At 37.5% G+C, this 23,230-nt stretch overlaps 7 protein-coding genes across 9 annotated transcripts; 3 read left to right on the top strand and 4 right to left on the bottom strand.

Annotated features, from left to right (window-relative positions):
- Nucleotides 1–728: 728 nt before the first annotated feature.
- On the top strand, nt 729–12,517 carry LOC139111473 (uncharacterized). Of its 2 annotated transcripts, none has more exons than XM_070671776.1 (3): nt 729–764; nt 11,766–12,062; nt 12,136–12,517. In XM_070671776.1, exons 2-3 carry the CDS (start codon nt 11,774–11,776, stop codon nt 12,360–12,362), a joined length of 516 nt encoding a protein of 171 aa, XP_070527877.1. In that variant the 5' UTR covers nt 729–764; nt 11,766–11,773; the 3' UTR covers nt 12,363–12,517. The 2 variants fall into 2 exon arrangements, with proteins under 2 accessions (XP_070527877.1, XP_070527876.1); XM_070671775.1 differs by lacking the exon at nt 729–764 and adding an exon at nt 10,947–11,142.
- LOC139111470 (farnesyl pyrophosphate synthase-like) lies at nt 5,116–10,129 on the bottom strand. The gene is made up of 7 exons (XM_070671772.1): nt 9,394–10,129; nt 6,927–7,095; nt 6,547–6,687; nt 6,125–6,328; nt 5,839–6,003; nt 5,529–5,741; nt 5,116–5,438 (listed from the first exon to the last, which is right to left on the bottom strand). The coding sequence occupies exons 1-7, from the start codon at nt 9,519–9,521 to the stop codon at nt 5,238–5,240; spliced, it is 1,221 nt and encodes a 406-aa protein (XP_070527873.1). The 5' UTR covers nt 9,522–10,129; the 3' UTR covers nt 5,116–5,237.
- On the bottom strand, nt 10,354–11,003 carry Ndufv3 (NADH:ubiquinone oxidoreductase subunit V3). The gene is made up of 3 exons (XM_070671785.1): nt 10,861–11,003; nt 10,657–10,774; nt 10,354–10,578 (listed from the first exon to the last, which is right to left on the bottom strand). Exons 1-3 carry the CDS (start codon nt 10,888–10,890, stop codon nt 10,433–10,435), a joined length of 294 nt encoding a protein of 97 aa, XP_070527886.1. The 5' UTR covers nt 10,891–11,003; the 3' UTR covers nt 10,354–10,432.
- Hspc300 (haematopoietic stem/progenitor cell protein 300) lies at nt 12,456–13,449 on the bottom strand. Its single transcript, XM_070671786.1, has 3 exons — nt 12,933–13,449; nt 12,745–12,827; nt 12,456–12,579 (listed from the first exon to the last, which is right to left on the bottom strand). Exons 1-3 carry the CDS (start codon nt 13,051–13,053, stop codon nt 12,553–12,555), a joined length of 231 nt encoding a protein of 76 aa, XP_070527887.1. The 5' UTR covers nt 13,054–13,449; the 3' UTR covers nt 12,456–12,552.
- Nucleotides 13,450–13,560: 111 nt separating this feature from the next.
- On the top strand, nt 13,561–19,305 carry LOC139111464 (spermatogenesis-associated protein 20). Of its 2 annotated transcripts, none has more exons than XM_070671761.1 (13): nt 13,561–13,707; nt 14,799–14,990; nt 15,091–15,487; nt 15,611–15,736; nt 15,856–15,945; nt 16,026–16,289; nt 16,356–16,535; nt 16,715–16,924; nt 17,000–17,192; nt 17,280–17,451; nt 17,518–17,723; nt 17,864–18,060; nt 18,131–19,305. In XM_070671761.1, exons 2-13 carry the CDS (start codon nt 14,839–14,841, stop codon nt 18,401–18,403), a joined length of 2,460 nt encoding a protein of 819 aa, XP_070527862.1. In that variant the 5' UTR covers nt 13,561–13,707; nt 14,799–14,838; the 3' UTR covers nt 18,404–19,305. The 2 variants fall into 2 exon arrangements, with proteins under 2 accessions (XP_070527862.1, XP_070527864.1); XM_070671763.1 differs by lacking the exon at nt 13,561–13,707 and adding an exon at nt 13,914–14,010.
- A 129-nt stretch (nt 19,306–19,434) lies between these two features.
- LOC139111475 (succinate dehydrogenase cytochrome b560 subunit, mitochondrial) lies at nt 19,435–20,652 on the top strand. Its single transcript, XM_070671781.1, has 5 exons — nt 19,435–19,509; nt 19,588–19,644; nt 19,834–20,030; nt 20,131–20,273; nt 20,433–20,652. The coding sequence occupies exons 1-5, from the start codon at nt 19,490–19,492 to the stop codon at nt 20,535–20,537; spliced, it is 522 nt and encodes a 173-aa protein (XP_070527882.1). The 5' UTR covers nt 19,435–19,489; the 3' UTR covers nt 20,538–20,652.
- A 27-nt stretch (nt 20,653–20,679) lies between these two features.
- On the bottom strand, nt 20,680–22,861 carry Rfc38 (replication factor C subunit RfC38). Its single transcript, XM_070671773.1, has 5 exons — nt 22,548–22,861; nt 22,115–22,252; nt 21,764–21,926; nt 21,362–21,680; nt 20,680–21,234 (listed from the first exon to the last, which is right to left on the bottom strand). Exons 1-5 carry the CDS (start codon nt 22,632–22,634, stop codon nt 20,877–20,879), a joined length of 1,065 nt encoding a protein of 354 aa, XP_070527874.1. The 5' UTR covers nt 22,635–22,861; the 3' UTR covers nt 20,680–20,876.
- Between the last annotated feature and the right edge of the window lie 369 nt (nt 22,862–23,230).

Genomic DNA, 23,230 nt, shown 5'->3' with positions numbered 1-23,230 from the left:
TGCGGCGATACGACAATGGAAATTAATCTCGCGTGCCCTTCGCGCCTCCCCGTGTATCCGACTTATCACACCCTCAGTCACATTCGATCCCGTGACTCTTAAATATTCCGCCGATCTTGCCGCGGCAGTGATGCATTAGCTGCGTGCAAGATTGTTTTTTCTCACAATAGCTGCGTAAACCCACCGGAGGATGCAGGTTAAACAATATCCACATCCCCGGGGCGGAGCGCGTGTTTTCTTAGGAAGCTAAGGTTGCTGACGCGGTATAAACGATAAAGCAGGAAGAAAACGTTAATCTCACGAAGTTATAAATGAACCGGCGATGCCCCGTATTAATTCTATATGCTTTATACGACCAATTTGTCTCGGCTTTCTTCTGGTGAACGGAGTCACCGTTTTGATGTCGCGTACATTAGTTACTTTTAATAATAATAAAAAAAATTTTTGTTATTTTTACTAATCAAATATAATTTTTTTTTTATTTTAGATAACAATCCAGAGGAAAACTTTCGTCGAAGGAGCAATGGCTCGTCACGTTCCATCTGAGAGGAGGAGCAGGCTCGGGAAGGGCATCATGCATCGGCGGAGCAACTTATAGGTAAGCATGAATTTTTTTACATTAAATCTTTATTAAAAAAAAAATTTTACCTTTTTCTTTATTAATCTTATTAATTTACTGACACGTTAACATTAATTAATATTTTCCTTTTTATGTTACAGTCACCGGCAGAATGCAACAACTCCGCTGAACTTCGTGCAGACTGGTGAGTAGTATAATTTTTTTATGGTTTATAATTGGGGTCTTTTAGAAAATAGCGCATGCATGGTTTCTTTTAGTATGTATAAAGTAAAGTAGAAAAAAGACTTTCTAATCTAAAGAGATGAGGTCTTTCCGTTTTTCTTCTACGAAACCCGTCCCGTTCTCCGTCTATTCACGTTGTCGGACGATCGTGGACAGACGTGGCCTAATGGCAGTGCCGTTGACCGCGATGATGAATGACACGATAGGAGACATTCAACGCGATCCGCCGTTTCAAGAGATTTTTTGTCGCGGTAGCTCGTTACGTTTTGGCACCAGCCTGGACAGCAACTATGTGCTAGGTGCAAGCTCGGTTAATCGCTTTCCAAAACTACGTCGAAAAAGCGTTACGCCGCTACGGCGGCGTTACGGTTTTTGGTTGCCGCCCGCGACTGTTGGAACCGTCGTTAACTTTTTCTCGCCTCGATATTCAATGACGAATCAGTGACAATCGGTGACGGTGTCATGCAAATATAAATGCCGGTCATTACGGGGCCGCAAAACGCATTAATCGGAATCGTAATTTTGAAATTATCGCGAAATCGATAAGGACTTGCGGCGCGGCATTTGCGCCGAATGCAGCTTTGATTATGGCCCTCGACCGTTCTCATTGTCATTCTTGATACATCTACGTATTAATATCAACGTCTACACCTGCCCGACGAATTACCCTTGCGTTCTCGCGACTCGCAACGAACGAGGTAACAAGGGCTTTACGTAATACCAACGGCTCGATCATTTTTGCACTCGTGGATTGTGTTTCTTTCTTTTTTTTTTCCCTCTTCAACGATTTACGGATCCATTCTATCGACTCGCGTCGGATGCTTCGCTCGCGTTTACATCAACGTGAATTCTTGTGTGCAAAGCCAACGGTGAGATAGCCGGGGCGTACCTCTGGCGCTTGTAAACCGAATTACCGGTATTAGCGCTGGCGCACGTTTACAAGCATCTAGCGCTTAGCCGGGGATATTACGGTTGTTCGGAATTACTTGTTTGATTGCCGCGTACGGAGCTGCGCCGTACTGCGCCGCTGTCGTAGTACGAGCGACAAGATTAACTCGGTTACGCGAAACTACCCTCGTGGCACGGTACGGGCTCGCGACTTTCCTCCGGATCTCTTCCAGATCCGTCCCCTCATTCTCGCCGACACGTTCAGCGATATCGATATTATCTTTCCGTCGCGCCCGTTACCTCGATTCCTGCTCGTTTCCCTGCAAAATTGGCGCTCGGCCCCTCGCTTATTGTTTCCATTGACACGCTGTTAACCCCCAGGTCGAGCCTCGGCGCTCCATAATTCGAAACGCACCCTTGCACGTTTTATTTCCCCGCGCGTCGTTGCGAAAATGTTATTAACGCTACCTCCGCGCGAATGAAATCACACAGCGAGGGAATTCAACGGCGTACGGCGGATGTACGGCGCGGTTTTTGCCCTTACGGTCCCACGATGTGAGACCGATCTCTCTCCACCCTCGGCGCGATATAAATGTGATTGATATATTATTAAGAGCGTCCATTAAAGAAAAGCGCCGCGGTCCGATGAAATATGCCGCATTTCGTAGGGGCGAAGGGCTCTTTCGTTCGGGTTGCTCTCTCGGAATACGTTCGACGTAACGCGAGGAAAGAAGAGCGGGCTCGATGCGGCGGGTTTGAACCCGCGGGGGGTTGATACAGAGGAAGATGAAGAAGAGGGAAATACGTCTGCGTAAATTCGACGGGGCGGGAGAGGTGAAGCTGTGACCGGGGCCACCACGTGGCGCCGGTCCCACGGTTCGGGCGCCGCACCAAGTGCAACGCCGAGGTCAGAGGGTTACAAAAGAACCCACCTTACCGCTCCGGAGCGGCAAAGTGTCCCTTCGGTAACGCCGAGAACGGAACGCGGTGGAGCTCGTCTTTCGGCGAAACACGATCCGCCGACTGTCACAGGACACGTTTAAATAAACTTCGAGGCGACTCTGTTTGATTAGGAAGACTTCTTCGCGACAAACGAACGGGAAGTTTCGAAAGCGGCGTGTGCGCTGGAAATTACGCACGCAAGTTCGTTGAACGTTAGCAACGCGCTATAAAATAATAGTTCCGCGGACGGAAACACTGCGACGAAATTAATCGGATCGCAATTTGCTAAATTAAAAAAAAAGGAGGGGGAGGAGGATGCAAAATTTATACGGAAATTTTATTATTTAGGAACTAAAATCTAGACTGGATTTAAAAAGAAAGAGGTATTTTTTTATTTAAAAAATACGAGACTGCATAATTTTGCGTATAGCATTTTTATTTTTTTTTTTTAAGTTACTTAGAAAAGGCTCTTTGCGATGGAGACAGATTTAATAAATTTATAAAATGTCGGTACATACTCTGTCTACATTTACATTTGCGGTATGAAATTATATATTCGAGGGTATAAAAATGCAACAGCCGGGGACGGGGAACTGAAACGTCAATATCGGTAGATGCAATGTCAAGGTGAACCCTTTTAAAAGACGTCTGGCCTGCAGAGGACGAGTGTACCCAGCGGTAACATTTCGGAACCGAAATTTAATATCTTCGGGAAGTCGGAGGGAAACGCATCGAAACGAACGATTCCGGCGATGTTGAACAGTTTAATATCCAGGGGTCCCACCGGAGGCGATTTCCTTCGCGGCGGGTGAAAGTATTCGAAGGAAGTCACTTGCGTTCGCTCCACTCGACGGACCTTATACGCCTACCCCCCCTCACCTTTCCACCCTCGTAATCTCCATGGTTCCCGTGCAGTCTGCGGAAAGTGAATTCGATAGACAAGAGGAAGCCCGTAAGGATCTTGAGCGCTTGTTTGCCAAACGGCGGAACGATTTCGTTGCGTCCGCGATCGCGTGTCGAAAATTACTTATCGAGGGTAGCGCACACATGTCCGCGCGCGGTCAATACGCGAGGAATTACCATGAAGAGGCGGGCGGAGAGCGTGTGCGGGACTTTCCGCAGATAAATTTAGTTTTCGTCCCTCGATCACGAGAAGACCATCGCTTTTCACGGGCAGTCTATCTTTCACCGTGATAAATGGCACTCGATATCGCCGCGTTGCGCAGGGTACTTCACCACCAATTTTCGCGATACTTCAGCATCCCACTGTTCCCTGCGAAACATACGAGCGCGTCGAAGCGCGTCCGGCCGCGCTCCCGCGCGCCCGGAAAGTTTAAATATTTCGTGACGCTCGTCGGCGAGGACCGATTCGAAGAAGGTTCAGTTTCGCGAAAGAGGTCGGGGTGGATGAAATAGAAATGAGGCGCGGAAGTCAAGGGGAAACGAGAGACGGCGATGAGAAAACGAGAGGACCCCTCGGCCCATGTCGGCTTAATGGAACGGAATTGAAATCATTTGCCTGGCGACAGGCACGGCACGCCGCGTCGTTGTCGGGCTTTCTGAGCTTGACAAGTCCAGTCGCTGGCGAGACGCGTGTCTCCCTTTCCCGTTCGTCCATATAATTGAAATTCTCGAAAGAAAAAGCAGGGACCCGGCCAGAGAGCCCAACGCTGCCGGTAGAGAACGGTTGGCCGCGGGGAAAAAAAAAAAAAAAGAGCGAGAGAGAGAGAAAAAAAAAGGGGAGAAGACTCGCGAAACGGATAGCGCTACTAATGGAGCTCTCTGGTTAAGCGTCGGTTCGCGCTACAACGTTCATTACATTTATCTCCCTGGGTCTGCGGTCCTCCCCCGAATGCCGGTCGGAGGGTCCTCCCCCAGCTGAACATAAGGCCGTTAAACGATTTAATTCAATTCGCGCGGTATACGGACCAGGGAGCGCGGCGGCTTCATCGAATTTAACGCCTCCGTTGGTTCTGCGCTTTGAAAATTGCCGCCGCGGATCACCTTGCCTCACAATCGGTGTTTTATTGCGTCGAGCGATATTCGCCTTTCTCGGGATTTTACCAGCTCGGTCACTCTGCCAAGTCCTGCGATGATAATAGAAATGATAAGGGAAAGGTTTTATCATCAAGTTGCATGTTATCGGGTGGGAAATAGAAATGATAGAACGCATGCCTTACTATCGGGTAGTACGAAACTCGAGTTTCCAGCCGTCGATCAAGGATACCGTGGACGGGAACGACGCCCTGACTTCGGTCGCCTCCTTGCTTATTCTAAACTCGTGTTAGTTCTGTTGCTTCTCTGGCGTATTCGTATTCTCGACATCGCGAAACCTCAAAACGAATTAAGGATTTATCATTTTGTTTACTTCGAATTTACCAGCCGCCTATGTGAGCGCATGATTAAATCGTCGCGTTTATTTAATTACATACATACATAAATAGAATCGGAAGACATGATAAATAATTTAAGGAATGGTAATATTAAACATTAAAAAAAAATTTTATTAACCTTTCAGAGTAAAATATTTTTCTGTATATGTAAAACAGTATAAACTTTATAAAAACTCATATTCAGATATTAAAATAATAATTTGACGGTCATTTTATGTCACTCTGCGATAAAGCTTCCCTAATAAATTCAAGAAAAGACTATGTGGAAGGCCCCGTGATATTTGTTGTATATGTACATTTAATAGATTATACGTTTCTTCTTCGTATATTGAATAAGTAGATGGCAGACCTAAATCTATGAAAAGTTGTTTAACACGTTCTACTTTCTCTGGATCATTAACTCCGTAACATTCCTGAATAAGAAAAAAAGAGAAAGGATTAATATTAAATTAATACTGTTACGTCCGCTTGTCCAAACAATGCATTTAACTAATCGAACCTACCTCTAAAATTTTACGCTGCTCCGAAGTGGCGCGTTGAAGAGCCACGACAACCAGCCACGTGCATTTCCCTTCCATGATATCAGTATTATCTTTGCCAAAAACTTTGGAATCACCAAAGCAAGCTAAATAATCATCTTGAACTTGATACAAATGTCCCATTTCTAACAAGATAGTTTTCGCTTGTCTGTACATCTCTGGATCTTTTATTCCAGCCTACAAAAGTAAATGTCATAATACACTGTCGTCGTCAAAGTAAAGTAATTTTTCTTTCTTTTTTTTTATATAAATAAAATAAATTAGGTATACTTACTACTTGCATTGCCGCGGTTACCGGCAAAAGAAACGAATAATGTGCTGTTTTGTATTCGACAATAGAATTGTATCGGTTCATCGTGAACAGATCCAGGTTTGGCTTCTTACCGAAATTTGTAGAGATTAAATCTAAGCATTGGCCCATAACTGTTTTCATTATTATCTGTTGAGAATAATTTTATGAATAAACGTTTCACGAATTAAAAAAAAAGAGAGAGAGAAAGAGAGAAAAGAAAATAAGTTAACGTACATACGTACGATTAGTAGAAAACATTTTTACTTACATTCTGGAATGTTTCCACTAGATCAATGTAACAGGCTTTTCCTTTGAAGTGTTTTTGAATTATATAAAATACAGAGCTCTCTAACATAAAACCATCATTGATTGCCGCTAAGTCCAAGTTATTGTAAAGATACCAACATGGTTGTCCACGACGGATTAACGATCGGTCCTGTATGTCGTCGATCAGGATGAAAAAAGCTTGCATCTATATAACAGTAAACGTCTCAATATTATAATCCGTAATTGCAGGATTTTTTTTTAATTATTTAATACAGTACACCTTACAAAACGTAAGTTAAAAAACTGTTTAAAAAATTCTACAAATTAAATGTCATATTTTGTATCTCAATTTGATAATAACTGATTAGTTCGTGAAGCATATCAACAGATATATTGCAAAAAAAAAGGTACAACGCTGCATACCAGTTCCACACTCCATGCTAAAATTCGAATTAGACGAATGTTTTCTTCCGTGAGTTCATGACTCGGGGCCAACAGTTTATAGGCATAGACCAACGTTAAAGCACGAGTCTTTTTTCCTCCTGGGACATTGTATTGTAATACCTATGTAACAAACAAAAAGATGCATCAGTTTGCATAGTCATAAAAATTTAATTTTAGTATTTTTTATTTTTTTTTTATTTATGAATGAACTCGGTGTCAATTTTTTATTGAATTATATTAATTTATGTTTGGTTGACATTTACTATTTTTTTTATAATTATTAGATGATATTTCAATTCAATTGACATTTCACCAAATAATTTGAGTTAATTTAAAAGCGTTAAATAAAAATCGCTTACCTTTGCCATCCATTTGGTAACATCAGGAATATTAAAACTCTTAACTGCATCAGTAAGATCGCGAACTACATCCGGCCACACAGCCATTATTTCCCGGCTCTCGTCTTTGCTTGTTGCCCATGTCGGTTGCGTTACAGAATGAACTGTTCGTACATTCCGATCCAGTGATCTATAAATTTTAATAAGCATTTAAAATCACGAGTATTAATTTAATAATTCCTTAGGAAAACAAAAAATAGCAAGAAAAAAAAATTAATGAAATGAAATTCTTCATATTTCTTTATAACAAATTTATTACCTAATTTATTATTTTATTTGTACGAAAAGTTTTCCAGAAGAGAGAAAGAGAGAGAGAGAAAAAAAAAAGAGAGATAAAAAAATATATATTTTCCTGTTTGCATGCGTAAATTAAAATAACAACAAGATAATATTTAAATATCTATACATTCTTCCTAACAAAAGAGATATTTGTGCACTCGTTATGTATATATCAAAGTAGTTAACCCACACTTTAACCTGTTTAACTTCCTTGCAACATATTGTCATGTAAAATTTTATATAAAAAAAAAAATATATAATTTAAATTGTGAACAAGCAAACGGTATTCTCGGCCTCCAGCGCGCGGATCAGTGAATCTGGATGAGTTTTCCGTGTAAACGCGGTAGCTAACAGCCGGAAATAAGCGTTTGCCGAAGTGATTAAGGTCACGATCGGAGCCTCATCACGCAACGCGGATGTATCACGTTTCTAATCGGCGTCGGAATTCATTAAAATTATTACCGAGGAAATAAATAATGAATAAGAAAAACTTCACCGTCGACTGAGATTTTACCCAAACCTGTTTTTTTTTTCTTTTTTTTAAAGATCTATTCTGAACTTTCATTAACATAGATCCCGTATTGGATTTAACTCGACAAACAGTGAATGTTTCGTAGAATTCTCGTTAAAATCTCGATAATGTAATTCCGAATGTGCGCATTAAGGAAAAAAGAAAAAAGAAAAAAAAAAGAACGTTGCATATATCCGCCTAAATAGTATGCAGAAATTTGGAATAAATCAAGAGAATCTAAAAATAAACGGAGCGTGATCTGTGTAAGGTTCTGCGTTTTGTTAGCTGATAGACGCGTATTATTTGCATACATGAATAATTATTAAGGTATTCACATCAACAACCACTAACTGATCTGCTTTTCTAGCCTTGAAGTTAGAATTTTACGAATTTTTACACAAAGCGTCGACATAAAAAATTATTTCGAAATTTCGAAACCATATCACTGCGTTTATGCAAATGCAGTTAATGCATAAATGATATAAATTGTAAAACCGATAACTGGCTATTCATATCGTGCATTTATTATTTCAATTTCAGCAGGCGTAGAAATAATTTTTCTGAACGTCTTTGACGTACATAAAAGTTAGTTATTCACGTTATGAAACAACAATTAATTTTTTTCTCTATGTCGTAAATACTAGAATATTAGTAATTTGACTTTGTAATTGAACAATTGTGTTTTTAATATTCAAAATAATTGTAAATTTTATGCCAAGTCATGAATATTTATCATATTTTTGTTAAACAATGCTTTTAAAATGCATTTTACGTCATGAATAAGAACCACGCAGAAATACAGAAATACGTTAATATAGAAAATAAGAAATTTTCGTAATTAAAGCGATAACTTTTAGTGACAGTAGAGCCGTTATTTGCTCGTCGAAAGTACGCTAATAAAAATTAATAACGCGAGTAAAGTAAACCGAAAACCAAGCTATCTATCTAGCAACGTTCCACGTGATAACCACGGCACAAGTACGAGTGCACGTTGCGGATCACGCGCGTTTTCTCAGGATATTACGAGCGCGAAATAAACGCTGAACAAACAACTTTATCAGCGATCTAAAAAGATGCGCTTTGATGTGCTACTTTACGGCGGAAATGTAATATGAAAATAATTTTCGCGTTATAATACATACTGCAAACGCTTATCATTTCTGTGAATCATGTAGTTTCATCGCTTTATCAGACGTCAACGTATAAGCGCAAAACTGGGAAAGTCGAGCGAAATTAATGAACGATAAAGTAAATTTAATTACGGCTTCATTCGTAACACACTCGCCTTTATATGCGAAACAAATAAAAGCTAACAAAGGCTCAAAGATAAGTTTCAATTACATTTTGAGCTTTTTTGCCTCGTTAAATTCTAATTGTATTTATACGTTTCTTTTTCTTCTTTTCAACGTAATTAATTTATTAATAATTACCTGTTCGAACGCAACGCTAAGATAATACGAACGCGTCGTCTTAAAAATCATAGAGAAATAAAACGCTATATTTTTTTTTTCTTTATTTTGAGACTCATCCGTTTTCACTGATCGAAATAAAATTTTATGTCTTACTTTTCTACCGAGAAAATTTTCGCAAAGCGTACGAGTGAATGCGTGTTTTACTTGCGTGTCACCACTTTCTCACCTCCAGCATGCCGCATTCCCGCGGCGCACACCCATGTGTGCGACGTGCGCGTGGTTACTGGTGACAGCGGCGAAACGTCTCGCGACGTTAAATACCGACAGAAACCGGTTCTTTGCGATCAGCGACATTGTCCCGGATCACTCGGAAATGAAGATAAGTGTATCTTGGCACTATTATCCGCACTGGATTCACATCGGCGGGGAGTTCGGCGGTCCTGGCACTCCGTGCTTCAAGTCGAATACTCGCGTGACTGAAGCTGAGTCTGCAGACACCTTAGGTTCCCGTACGTTGATTTCTTTGCAGAGGGCAGGCGAGGAAAGTGCCGAGAAAATCGGTGGAACGGAGGGGAAACGTAAAGGGCCAGGCACGAAAATGGTGACGACGGGCGACGTCGGCCGGATTGACTAGAAAAGGGATCGTTTCCTCGTTGCTAAACCTCGACCTTGGATGTTGCACTTTCCCACGGACAAGGTCCAGGTCGGCTGACTTTATACCTGGTGACTGTAGCGTAGCACGGCATCGTTTATATATATATTGTTCATTATACCATGAACCAAGTAGTTGTATGGTTGGCACGTTTATATGTAGAAGCTAGTCAGCTGTGATTAGCAATAAAGGATGGAGAGGGAAGTGATCGGCACTGTCGGTCGAGTCCGACCACACACTTTTGCTGCGTTCGTGATCCTTACATAAATAAGTACTCCGGACAGTGGCTCTCAACTAGACGTAACTCATAATTTCCTTGATTGTTCAATGATCGCTGAAAATTTCAAAATATCGTTTACGTCTATATTTTTTTTAGCTTCGAGATTAGATAATGTTTAACAATAGTAATGTTTAACAAATTACATTTCATTATTTTTTTTTTTTAGAGATAAAATAATGAAAACGATTGAAGATTCAGACAGATAAATCTGTTAAACATATTTCTCTTAAATAGCGTAATACTGAACATACTAGTTTGTCATAATCTTTCTTGTATTTTTCCCAACTTATTGAATTTATCATTTTATTCCTATCATCTCCCTTGTTCTATCGTTTATTTATTAAACGGTATTTTATTAGATGGTGCAGGTAGTCTGTACTTTGCCAGTTCTACCTCAGCTTCTCCAAACGAATCCACATGGTAGCAAAAGTATTCAGGGTTCTTGTACTCCGTGTTCTTAGAAGCGTTGGGTCCTACAGCTAAATACCAGTTTTAAGTTTAGACTGAAATCCTCCTCGGTGAGGTAATATCAGTGCAATAATCGTGTTTAATCTTACGTTTGTTTGGTACTTTGACTATATTATCACTGAGACCTGGCACATCAGTATTCACCGTGGTTTGGCCAGTGCCAGAGGCTTGAGCGCCGAACGTTCGTGAAGATGCAATCGCTACATTCTAAAAACAAGAATTAGATTTCTCAGAGAACAGACAGATTAAAGATAGAAAAGACGGTTTCGATAAAACGATGCTCCGATACGTACCTGTACTCGTCTCGCGGTAACGCGCAACATCTCGCGACGAATTTAATTAATCGGATTATTGTTGAATAATTATAACACCGAGACTTATGTGTCCTTTTGACAATGAACCTCCGTTCTCTCTGACGTTTCCTATGCGTGAAAAAAATTTCAGTCCTGCAATTGGCGAGCAGAAAGTACAAGAACACTCGATTGGTCGGCCTGTCGAAGAGAGCAGATCACTATTATGTAATGCAAACGTATTTCGTGATAAAAATTCGCCAGCATTCATCGAATACTCACTAGGTATTATCGTCTCGTACAATTTGTTCCTGAAAAATCTTTTACGTGAGGAAAACTCATCGGTTTTTTACGGATAAATCCCAGCCGCCTCTTCCCTCCTCTCCTCCCCTCGTCCTTCCTTCTTTTCTCAGCTGATTCTCGACGAGAGCAATTTCCCAATGATGCCAACCTCGCGGCGTCTCGCGCACTGCTTTCTGTCGACAGGTTCAAGCCTGTTTTCCGAGCACGCTCGCGAGTAGAACTTGCATGCTTAGCACACAACAGCGGACAAGACGTTCGCATTTTAAGATATATCTTTCGATTACAGTGCGCACATAATCCAGCCGACGTGCCACTTGTTAATTTTTTTATGGCGAATTAAGTCGACGAGGATTGACTCGCGACTCGAGGTGCGTACACATACACGTATACGTATAACTACGTATGTTATGTCATCCCCCAGTCAAAATATTCTCGTCTCGGCGTCCGATATTTTTTTCTTTCCTCTCTCGCGAAAGATCGGAGTATCCCGTCGATTAGATCGGAGGCATATGTACTGTGAATAAAGTAAAACTATGAGCTTCGACGTTCACGCGCAAGCAACTTGAGAGTCGTTGGATCAGTGTTCATAATTTATTTAATTTCAGCCTTCATCATGTTGATAACTTACTTCTGGGAGAATTGGAGGTACAGTAATGCACCAGAGGGTGAGCGCCCATTCGAAAAGCTGGTCGGCCTGACAAAATATGGACTCGCCGCCGGTACTGGGATAGGCATCTACGATTCCATATTAATATCTCAGACGACGGGCTTTTGGAGCACAGTAAACTGCCTATCTTACTGGATAGTGCCCACCACTGCCATGTGCGCCGCATTTGCCTCCGTTGCGTACACAACAACAAAAATTCGAGGGAAAGACGGCTATCTCAGTTACATTCTAGCTTGTACGTAACTTAAAAGTATCAGCGAACTCGCCTAGAATATGGATAGGTATAAAATGTGTGTTTATTATTACAGCATTAGCCGCAGGTGGGATTTGTTACCGTTGGCAAAAAGATGGTCCCTTCGCTTATTCCTTTACCGTCATATTAACTGGGCTCGCTGTAGTCAAGAAGTGGGGTGATCTGAACAATTTTAATCCTGTTCCATTAAGGGATGTAGGACCAGATAATCGTCAATTTACTACCTTTCCTTACGATTTCACTCTTGTTAAAGATCCCAGGGAACGTAGGCCTTGGGAATAATTTTATTCAATACACAGAAAAGAAATAATTAGTACTGACATACAAGTCGAATGGAAATATTGTACAATTGATAATAAAGAGATACGGAACGTGTATCTTTTACCATGTATTTATTTAGTGTCTAGTACAGGAAATAAAAAGGATTGTAAAAAGGATATAGTATATATAATATTGTACATATATGGAAGTATTAAGTCAACGTTTCACCTTTCGTAACCTGTTGAACAAACGTCACAATGAAATTCGACTGCATAAAAGTTAATAAAGAATAAAAAAAAGCATGTTAAAATACCAGCAAGAAAAGCGTCGCATTACGTGCGACGAGATATATTTTACTTAATAATCGGTAATGTAAATGAGGTAAAAAAAAAAATTTACTTACGCATGCCTCGAGATATTCGATTCTCCGTTCAAGGGTCGTCAGCTTTTCGTTGAGGACTGCTATCCTCGATCTACAAGACATATCTAACAAAATCCAGAAGTATGTTAGATATAAATTTAATGAACTGTGTAAGTTAATTTAATTTCGGTTTAAAATTTAAATAAAATGTGAAGCTGATTGCGAATTACCAAAAGAGTTGAGGAAATCCGTGATCTTTTTAATACTGCCGGTGATGACTTCTATGTATTCGCGGTTAGCCCAATCCTGTTGAATTTGTTTCTGTATTGCTTCGCGATGTATGGCTGCCATTTTCCTTGTCACCGCGGCGTGCTTTCCTCCTTCGAGTTCTTTACTTCGGCAAAATTACCGATACAACGACGAGCGAGAAGTATCTTTCAACAATTCCTATCGCATTGTTTGGAATGTAGGTTTGACGTAAACGGGAACGATTCTGCTGCCTGAATCTCGGACTCGCGTGGGATATTTTCGTACACGAGCGTAACATTACGCGCCGGCTGATTGGTATATACCCTCTGGATCTCAAAGTTATGTACCAATTAATTTCAGGGACTTCGTGCGACGAGGCGACGGATTTTAATTTTTCCACCTGTCAGGTAAGACATTCTTTGTTCTATCGATCATGATAATAAATGTGCAAGAAAAATACATATCGCTGCATCGGCATTGAAATTTTAGAACATCTTCGCGGGACGCAGCAGAGTAATTTTCGGAACGCGTGACACTCGCGTGTTTATGCGCTCGATTATCGATTGATCCTGCCGGGCGGCAGGACTCGCGCATTTGCAGCCTCCCCTTAGACAGACGAAAATAGTGCGTGACAGCTGCGAACGCACATGGTGCAAGCCTTTTAGATCGTCGGTGCTTATTAATCTGTTGATCGCGAGGCCCAGTGGTCGTTCCAACATGTGGATACTGCCAATTAAAACGTCATTGTCATGCCAGGTAAGAGGAAGCTAGGCCTCGGTTCTGGCTCAACTTCTTTCGCATCTCGAGACTCGCGATATTTTTATTTCGGGACGAGAGGCCTCGCGCGCGAGAGAGCTCGGCTGGTCATGTGATATTCGCACACATGCCTCGGAAAACTCGGATAACCTGCGAAGCCCGGCCAAGCTCGGCTGGGCATTTTCATTGCGAGTACGCACTTACGCAGCAATTAATCCGGTGATCAGCGCGTCATCTAGTAGCGCGAACCGGCAAGGGAAAATTCGAGGCTGCATCGAAATCTACGCCGCACCGGGCAACTCCGTACGTAACCGCGTTCTTATCGCCGTTATCAATAGGCACGCGCTTATCTATTTTTATCTGATTCTGCAACCATACGGCTCGACGTATGCGAATCCACGAACCGCCAGGTGATTTTTCGCGACGATCCTACGTCGAGCCGTCGCGCGACAGCCGCACGGTAGAACGTAGATCCGCCATTTTTTATTTCTCCCGATGCGCGTTTCCCCGCGAATTTTGACTTTGACCTGACGACTGATAAAAATACTTGCATTAAAAAAAATATTTTTTAAGATATTAAGATTAAGAGTTTTTACATTAATTTTTATTTAAATGTTATTGATAACCGCGATAGTTGTACAATTTTGTTGAAATAAGAGTTTAAAAGAAGTATATAGTATCTAATCAGATGGTGAATAGTATTTTTTTACTTATTTCCCAGATGTTTCTTTTTTTTAAGCACGTCAATTAATTATCATATGTTCACTAAACATAGTTAACAGGCACATAAGTAAGTAAACTACACCTGGTGGTCAAGGAATGATTGACATGAAAATTATATAGTCATCACATATATATGAATACAAGTAATTGTTACTGCACTAAAAAGTTGATATATTTAAACAATTGTTTAGTCATTTTCTTTTGAGAGGCAGAAAAAGTATATTATTTCTGTGATTTGTTTGGTTTTTATATTTATATAATTTTAATAAAAAGTTGCACATTTAATTATTAATTTTATAAAAATAAAATAAAACTTTTTTTTTAAACTGTTAAATAATTTATTTAATAATATTTTATTGTATGTTTAGGATTATCTTCACTGTGGGTGTTCTCCATGCCAGATGTGTTATGATTTCGAGAAGATGCTCTTCGTCAATAGCTCAATACATGTCCAAATTATTTAAGTGGAGTGTAGGATCACAGGAGTACGGCAAAAAATTTTTTGTTACCAGCACAGGTCTCAAAAATATTCTACCTACTGTTGAGTGCAATACAAAAAAGTAAGTATAATATATACACACTTACACGTTTATATATTTTTATAATAATCAATTTAATTATTGATAACGTTTTTTTTTTTTTTTTTTTTTTTTTTAATAGGTCCTCTCAGTCTATTTTGCTGACGTTCGCTAAAACTGTATCTATCAGAATGGCATCGACATCTCGAGAAGATAGTAAAAAATCTAATGATCGATCTGAAAAAGATATAAAGAAAAACCGTCTGGAGTTAGAAAAATCGCCATATCTGTTGGAACATGCTACCAATCCTGTAGACTGGTATCCTTGGGGTGATGAGGCTCTGGAAAAAGCTAAGAAAGAGAACAAAATCATTTTTGTCTCAATCGGTTACTCTACGTGTCACTGGTGCCATGTAATGGAGAAGGAATCGTTTAAAAATGAAGAAATTGCAAAAATTATGAACGAGAATTATGTTAATATTAAAGTAGATCGAGAAGAGAGACCTGATATCGACATGATGTGCATGATGTTTATTCAGGCAAGTGCCAAATTTATTTATATGCATTACGTAATAATAGGCAACGAAAAAAAATTTATATATCACTTATAATTACGTATAAACTGTTCTGAATTTACTAATGGAAATATTTATATTTAATAGAGATTGAGAGGCCATGGCGGTTGGCCTTTGAGCGTTTTTCTAACGCCAGATTTGATGCCGTTAACGGGAGGAACATACTTCAGCTCGCAAATGTTTACGTTATACTTGCAACGAATTGCGAAAGAGGTATAGTACGATGCTTACGAATACGAATATTTTCACTTTATTTATATTACAAAATTCGCATTTAACTTGTCGTCTATAATTAAATATGATATTTAATAAAATATTTTCTTTTATTTCAGTGGACGGAAGAAAAGAACAAAATGTTAAAATCCGCCACTACTATAGCAGAACGTTTAAAGGAATTGGCCACGAGTAGGCAAGATGTTAAAGTGAGCATATACTATTAAAAAAAATTTTGAGACTTAATTATTTCAACATCGTATTTAATTAATTAATTTTTATGACACAGGATGACGGACTACCTGCAATTGACTGCGCTTTCTTGTGCGCTCATGTTTTATTGAATATATATGATAAGGAATATGGTGGATTTGGAGGCTCATTTGCTACGAATCCGAATTCACCAAAATTCCCCGAACCATGCAATTTAAATTTTCTTCTTAGTATGCATGTTCTAAGTACTTCTACTATGCTGGTTGAAATGACTTTAAACGCATGTCTGAATAGCTTGAAGAAAATGGCTTATGGTGGAATTCACGATCACATAGGAAAAGTAAGATTTCGTTTCCGTTATTGCAACGTGTGAACTAAATAGTTTAATATATTATTTGTGTTTCAGGGATTTCACCGGTACACTGTTGACGCTCGATGGAGAGTTCCTCATTTCGAGAAAATGCTTTATGATCAAGCACTCTTATTACAGTGCTTTGCTGACGCGTACATCGTTACGAAAGATTCCTTTTTCTCCGATGTTGTAGACGATATCGCGGCGTACACTTTGCGTAGTCTGCAACACATGGTATTAAATATTGCTTTATCATTCATTCATCTAGTAGTACTTTGAATATAAGTCCGAGATACAATACTTCTTCTAACTTACAAGAAATATTTTTCCTCACATAGACTTTTTCAAATCAAAGTACAGAATGAGAAACGTGTGGAAGGATATAAAATATTTACAGCATGTACATTATTCAGGAAGGTGGTTTCTTCAGCGCGGAAGATGCGGATTCGTTACCTATGTCAGATGCCCCGGCAAAACGGGAAGGTGCATATTATGTTTGGACCTACGATCATCTTAAAAGTCTTTTAAAAAAAAAAGTACCTGGCAAAGACAAAATTAGATACTTTGACCTTATCTGCCGACATTTCTCAGTGCGGAAGGAAGGAAATGTAGAAAGCCCGCAAGTATGTTTCTCACTTAAAAAATTGTAAAATAAATTATGTCCGTAAAATTTATAAATACGATTATTTTACGTGTAGGATCCTCATGGCGAGCTTACGGGGAAGAACGTACTTTGGATGCAGTCGGGAATAGAAGATACCGCTAATCATTTTAATCTAAACGTGAAGGATACAAAAAAATATATAAGTGAAGCCTGTGATATATTGTTTTTTGACAGAACAAGTAGGCCATGGCCTAACTTGGATGACAAAATTGTCACAGCATGGAACGGTAATAAACTGTGACGAGTGATGTTTGTGCCACCGTTGTTGTAAGATTTCATATTTCTGTCATATTAAATTAGTAATCTATTTATAGGTCTTATGATAAGTGGCCTTGCGCGTGCTGGAATAGCTGTGAAAAATAAAAAGTACGTTGAAGAAGCGACAACAGCTGCGACATTCGTGGAAAACTATCTGTTTGATAAAAAGAAACGCATACTACTTCGAAGTTGTTATCGCAGGAGTACAGACAATTCAATCGTACAAAGGTAAAAAAAAAAAACTTATATTTATTTCATTAATATCATATATGCAAGGTTTAATACAATTTATAGAAGTGTCCCGATACCTGGCTTTCATGAAGATTACGCGTTTCTCGTGAAAGGTTTGCTCGATTTATACGAGGCCACTTTCAATCCGCATTGGATCGAGTTTGCCGAAGAGCTGCAGAATATTCAGGATCAATTATTTTGGGATTCGCAGGATGGTGGTTACTTTGCTATGGCCGAAGAATCTCCAATACTCACACGAACGAAAGACTGTACGTTTAGTTGTTTTTTTTTTTCCATAGTAATTTTATAATTTTCTATTAAATAATTAATTATAATTTTATTAATCGTAAAATTAAAACGTCATATAAAACATCTAAATTTTATTAACTCCTAACGTTTTTCGTTGCAGCTGATGACGGCGCGCAACCGTCCAGTAATTCAATCGCGTGTTCCAATATGCTGCGCCTAGCGATTTATCTGGATCGCGATGATCTAAGAAATAAAGCTGAAAAACTTTTATGCGCGTTTGGTAATAAACTTGTGAACTGTCCGGCTGCATGTCCACAAATGATGTTATCGCTGATCGAATATCATCATCCGACACAGGTATATATCCGTGCCTTTTAAAAACTATTAATAGTCTCGAATACATATTCATAATTTTTTTTTTTTTTAGATTTATGTAACAGGAAAAAAGGATGCCAAGGAGACGATTGAAATGTTGGACATAATCCGTGAGCGTTTGATACCTGGCAGAGTATTAATATTAGCCGATCCGGAGGAACCAAACAACATACTGTTCCAAAGAAACATGATTGTTAAAAGAATGAAACCACAGAAAAATCAGGCAACAGCTTTTATATGCCGTGATTATTCATGTTCTCTACCCATTTCAAATATTAGCCTCCTCATTTCCGAGTTGGATAAAAAGGTGTTTAATGATTTATAAGAGGTTACGCGTTACGAATTACTTAGCGATGTATATTCATCATACATCGAAAACAGCGAAATTATAAAACCATGTAAAATGCAGAAAAAGGTGTTACTAAAAAGTATATAATACAATATTAATAGTACAATTTTAGCTCATAGACTAGTATATATATTCGGTTGCTAGCACAACATTCGTAAGCACAAGTAAGTCAGCAACGTACTAAAATTGATAAATAGATGTATAAATGATATTCGTAAAAAAAAAAGGAAAAAATTCAAGTTTTTAGATTTCTTAGATCGAATTTTAAAAATACGTTCCAATAAAAAAAAATGATTACAGATCGTGTATGTTAAATATTACGTACTTCAGTGTGAAATGTGAAAATGTAATTTTAACGTAAATCTTATTAATATTTTAGCATTCTGTTAATATCAAAAGTGGGTATATGATAAAGTAATTGCATTGCTCGTGATAAATTCTCCGTTATTAAAATCTTAATTTCGATTTATATGTATATATGTGCATATGTGTACAGATTAGAAATTATAAATTACATGTCTATAAACTATAGAAATCTTGTTTTCACCTTAAGCTAATGGTAGCTTAACTTTAAAAGCAATTATTCTCATAAATTATCTGTCTTCGGCTTTATTTCTTGACTATTACAGTTGTCTTATTATATGTATATATGTCGAGCGTTTACTATATAAAATATAATTAAATAGAAAATTAATTAATGTCGCTAGTGGATAAATAAGTAAAAATTAATATTTTTTTCAAAAATATGTGATATAAATATTTGTAAGTAAATAATTAAAATTTAAGAAAAACTGGTCTGAATATCGAATTATATTGACTTGTTTAGCAGTATTATTTCTTTTGGTGTTAAATATATTTTGCTTGAAATTAGTCGCTAATTTTCAGCTGTCTAAAAATTATTTACATCAACTAAGGTTCTAACGTTTTAAAGGTCCATTGCCTTCATTATTAAAAATTCTGTTTATTAATTTCTCTGTAATAATAAAATTCTTATCTACGATTTTTAGTGCGTTCGTTTATCAACTGCCGAAAGTGCAGTATAATCACAAACGTCAACGAGAAATGGCGTTGGTCTACACGAGGTACGTTTTAATATTGTATTTTTATTGAAATCCGTTGTTCATTCGATTGAAATTAAAATGATACTTCGTCTCTTTTAGATTTCTCTGTCGGCGTAATGTCGATTTTCGACATTTTCAAAGCATATACACGTGTGGGTACGTCCTTACGTAATACGTAACCTTTTATTTACATAATTTCTTTAATTATTTTAGGAAAGTAGCTTAATTGTCGAGTGTATGCAATGCTAATCTTACCTTAATCACAAAGCTTATCCTATAAATCTTCTTTATTTTCTATTAAAAGTATCTTACAACAAGATGTGACAATGCTTGTTGTGTTTTTAGCCCCCTCAGCTCCACGGTTTCGAAGCCATTATTTGCGAGCGCAACAATTGAATCCCACGATGAAAAGAACATGCGCTTGAAAAGACCGTTATCGCCACATATGACAATCTACAAATTTGAGTTACCAGCTATACTTTCAATAACACATCGCACTACTGGCATAATGCTGTCCAGTTATGCAATGTTTCTTGGTTTAGGTAAAATATATCGTTCACTTTGTGTACTCGGCTCGATTTATTAGCTAATGTATATGATGTATGTATAATCGGAATATTTCTAACAAATATTTTATTTCAGGCACGTTGTTTATACCTGGTGGTATCCCATGCTTTATTGAAGCTGTAAACAGCTGGGGCTTACCTTTGCCTATATTATTCGCTGGCAAAATGTTAGTGGCTCTGCCCGCCAGTTTTCACACGTTCAATGGAATGCGTCATTTGGTATGTGATTTATATTATTATAATTATAATGAACAGTATCTCATTTTAAACAAATAATTTTCTATCGTTTAAGCATTGATATAATAACCTCGTTCGATATTTTATGCGTTTAATGTTGTATTAATTAACGAATTGTCATGTGTTTTGATAAATTTACAGTCTTGGGACCTAGGAATGTTTTTATCGATTAAGGAAGTATATAGCACTGGATATGCGGTAGCTGCTCTATCAGTAATTTCCGCAATTGTACTTTCATCGATGTAAATGTAATATTATCAGGAAAAAATTCTTTAAAATTAGGCGTCATCAGATAATGTTGTAAAAACATTGTATTGAATTAGGTATTTGATTACAAAATAAAATAACTTATTAAAACTAATCTGTTTATTTTTTTCAATTTTTAATTGAGAAAAATACTGCAGAAATAATCACATTTAGTATTAATTTATGTTCTTTAGGTTTGTATTTAATGTATTTATCTTAGCTTTTTTTTTTTTAATATTTATTTAGCTTAGTAATTTAAACAAAGAACTTATTGTAATCATTTTGTCACTCATAAAAAATTAAATATTTTTCGAATTAATTTGAATAGTACAAATAGTTTCACATAAAACCGTCTAACGATGAATCGATATATTTCTTGTAAATCGCCATAAATTGTGCAGCAAAAGCTTCTAAATGGAATATCGGTTTTGAACCACGTATCATTCTATGTTGATAAGTAGATGCTACATCAATAATTTCTTTCTTTAATTGATCGTCACAATTTTTTATGCATTCTTTCAACAATCCTCTGAAGATTAGATCGCATGGTATGGCGCGTGATAATAACTCGTAAAACCTGTTGCGCACCTTTAAAAGCTGTATAGGAGATTGTTCAGAAACCATCATACTAGCTGTAGTTTTTATAAACACCTGCCAATCTGGTTCAGTTATCTTTTGATCGGCAGTAAATGGATATCTAAAAACAGATATTAAATTATTAAAAAATAATAAAAGCTTGATCACTTAAAATTAATTATATACAATATTTTAATTGTGTATGATTTTTATCTTTCATATCTCTGTGTACTTATATCGTTACTTACTGCTCGACTTTGCAAGCTTCTAATATTAATATTGCCCGTCGAAGATTTCTCTCACTAGCTGCAATTAAACGATTGGCTAATTCCTCATGTAGAGTAAGTCCTTCACGTTTGCAAATCGAGTATAAAATATTTTTTATCTCAGAGTCAGTTGGTGCGGGGACGCGAATTCTCACGCATCGCGATCGGATCGCGGGCAAAACTCGCGATGTTGAATTCGCACAAAGAATTAATCTGCATGTGTTAATGTATTTCTCCATTGTCCTGCGAAGTGCATGCTGGGCTTCTCTACTAAGTTGATCGACATTTGACAGCAGTACCACTATTTAGTAATGTTATAATTTTGTATTAGTATATTTATTTAGTTCTCTTATGCAACATTCTTTAATAGCTTATTGTAAATACCTTTAAAATCTTTCTGGCCTATGTCTATATGATGTGTTTGTGCAGTTGCCTTTATTAAATCCATGACAACAATTTTATCATATATCCCTGCATCACTTGGATTTACTTCCGTGTGATAATTACTGCTTACAGTCAATATTTCTAATTTCTTTTTAGATGCTGTCTGAAAGTGCCATATGTAAAAATAATAAGTATCAAAAATAATATTTTAATCAATGCCTTATATTTATATATAATCTAGAATAGTGATGTATATATAAATGTGCTATAAAAATAATTATTATAATATCGAAAAAGATGAACTTTTAAATTATAGTTTAATATTATTTAAATCAATGAATATAAATTTACCTCAAACTGCATGTTTTCTATTTTTAATTTTTCAGTTGCTGGTCCATAAAGTTCTCTTAAAACACACAATATTCGAGTCTTTTTCCCTGCACCAGGAGGTCCATGTACCAATAAGTGCGGAAAGTCTCTTTTCTGTACCTGTTTTTTTTTTTTTTTTTTTTTAACATAAATGAAATAAGAATTAACATTTGTTCAACTAATTTTACTTAATTTTACAATACATTTCCGCAAAGTTTTTCTTGAGTTTCACGTGTAAAACGGTTTCAAAAACGTAATTAATAATAACAAATTTACATTTTATATATCGCACTATTCTGTTTTATAAAAATTATATACGTGTTATTGTCTTTCTTCGGAAGGCGCGCTTTTAAAGCAGGCTAACCTCTCATCTTCCAAACGTTGTCGATATTGCTTTAATTTTATAGTATATTACCATATTTCTCAAGTCCTCCGCTTGCTGGAGATGATAATCCAGCTTCGCAAGTGTTGTTGGACGATATTTGTCGACCCACAAACTCATTTTATCCCGATTCAATCAGAAGTCACAGCGTTTTGAACTTTTACTCTACAAACTGGTTGTCTTCCACAAAACGAACGTAGGATTATGAATTTCTAATATATCGATGGCTGAAAGTTTTCGATCTCAATCGTTGTCTCGGTTGGAAAGAATTTAGTAGCTTTATTAATAGTTGATAATTTGGTAATTACTCAGTTATTAAACACAATAATTGAAACTTTCAAAAATCGACAAAATATCCGAATACTATAACTAGCAAGGAGATGGCGTATTTACAATTCCAACAATTGCGATTCTGAGATTATAAAGTTGTAAAAATCATAAATTGCAAGCATTGACGAAGTATCAGAATAGCATAATCGTCAAGGAAGTTGTATTGAAAATAAGTTCTTGTGATATAAAGCAACATAAAATACATCTTTCTATCCTTACATAAAAAAAGCGTGTGAGACGCCTGAATTAGTTAATCTATATTAATAAAATCGGTGGGTGACGCACGAATTAGCCGAATTAGGACCTTTTAAAAATTAGCGCACGCTTCGCGTGCGCATGGTTTGTTCTGATATATAATAAAAGGAAAGTAAATTGTAGGATTAAAA

The sequence above is a fragment of the Cardiocondyla obscurior genome, linkage group LG24, assembly GCF_019399895.1.
Source record: "Cardiocondyla obscurior isolate alpha-2009 linkage group LG24, Cobs3.1, whole genome shotgun sequence".
NCBI classification, from domain to species: Eukaryota; Metazoa; Arthropoda; class Insecta; order Hymenoptera; family Formicidae; genus Cardiocondyla; species Cardiocondyla obscurior.
Note: the sequence above shows the minus strand (reverse complement) of the source record. Positions and strands in the feature narration are given on the sequence as shown.